The 1,718-nt window shown below is 19.4% G+C and overlaps 1 protein-coding gene across 1 annotated transcript; it reads right to left on the reverse strand.

Moving 5' to 3' along the window:
- Positions 1 to 1,022: 1,022 nt before the first annotated feature.
- PGO_003475 (variable surface protein) lies at positions 1,023 to 1,667 on the reverse strand (the record flags this gene model as incomplete). The annotated part of the gene is made up of 2 exons (XM_028691317.1): positions 1,023 to 1,190; positions 1,302 to 1,667. Coding segments are annotated over 2 exons (534 nt in total), but the record flags the coding sequence as incomplete, so codon positions are not given.
- Between the last annotated feature and the right edge of the window lie 51 nt (positions 1,668 to 1,718).

The following is a 1,718-nucleotide window of genomic DNA, read 5'->3' on the forward strand; positions in this document are numbered from 1 at the left end:
AATGACAAAGAAAAAATTATTATATTAAAGATCACTAATAATGATATAATTAACTGTTACTGCATATATTATAATTTATGGAATTTATATAAAAAATATCACATATTATATTATATAAAGGAATGTAAAAATTAATACAATCGCTTATGAATAGCAAAATATAAATGCATTGGAAACCGTAATGACATAACCTTATCAAATTTATTCATTAATTATTTGTACAAAATAATTTTTTTTAATTTTTGGAAAATTTAACTGTTCTATGATTTTTTAAAATATAACATTTCTTTTTTCTTAATTATCTTACATAATATATTTAATAATATACTTCCTTATTGTATATAAGTTTATTGAACGTATGTAGTGCATATAATACCCATTTTTTTATTGAAACCTTATTTTGCTTCATTTTATAAAATTCTAAACAATATTAATAAAAAAATTAATGAAGAATTAAAATCGTTAGAAAAATAAAGACAATTATAAAGAAAATATTCAAATGTATCAAATATAATTTTTTACGGACAATTATCTTATAGAGCACATAGCTCAGATTAGCTTTTTGTAAAAATGTAATTAACTAATATTAAGCAATGATACGTTAAAATTATAATAGATGTGATAAATAGTTAAACATATTAATAAATATAATCTCTAATAAAAAAGGCTTACATAATACTTTTAAATATTATTTAAATATGCTTCACACACAAGGTATATATTTTATTAAACACTTATAGTAACATTAGTTAAAATGAATTTTACAAAAAATTCTTTTACAAAATTGTAGATTAAATGTATATATATACACCATACTCTATTGATTTTTGAAAAAAGTTTATATATTGACTGAAATTGAAATATGTATTATCAAAATTTCTAACCCTATTTCAATTTTTATATATGGTATAAATACATTACTGTTGCAACATCTTTTAATTATCATTTCAATTTCTCCCAAAGATATATAAAAATATTAAAATCATATTGAAGAATAATTAAGTTTGGTTCGTTTAGTTTTATTATATTTGTGTATTTATCCATGATATATAAATTACATCATCCCTTTTTTTTCCTGAACATAATGAAGAATCATATCTACTTCTAAATTGATGAATCTGATGTAAAAAATTTTTCATTAGATTTCTTATATAATATGTATAATTTATAAATTTATTAATTTTGGAAAACTATAAAAATAGAAAAAATAATTAAAAAATAACTTATGTAATTAAAGCAATAATTTTAGTGTTAAATTTCTTTATATACTGAATAAATATATTAATAAATTTTAATATTACATTATATACAATAAAAAATGTGAGTAGAACAATTATCTTCAACAAAATACAAACAGAAAAAACCATTTTAGTCGGCGTTGTACGTTTAACAACATAGTTAGTGCCAATTTCTATTATTGAAGTCGAAGTTTTTTCGTCTATCCATTTTTTAATTAATTTAGGCATATTACCCTTATCTTGTAGACAACTGGTTATATTATTTTTGTATTCATCTTTCTTAAAACACTTAGCAATATACAAATTTGGATCTTGATTCATTGATTCGTTAATTGTTGAACCACAGTAAAAAATAAGTTTAGGAATGTCCATTCCATTTAAAATAAGAGGATCCTTCAACGCATCTTTTATAACATTTATGCAGGTATCCTATAATAAAATAATAGATTTAAGATTAAATTACATAAAAATAAACATTTA

This window comes from Plasmodium gonderi (assembly GCF_002157705.1).
Source record: "Plasmodium gonderi DNA, contig: Pgo-contig_451, whole genome shotgun sequence".
Lineage (NCBI taxonomy): Eukaryota > Apicomplexa > Aconoidasida > Haemosporida > Plasmodiidae > Plasmodium > Plasmodium gonderi.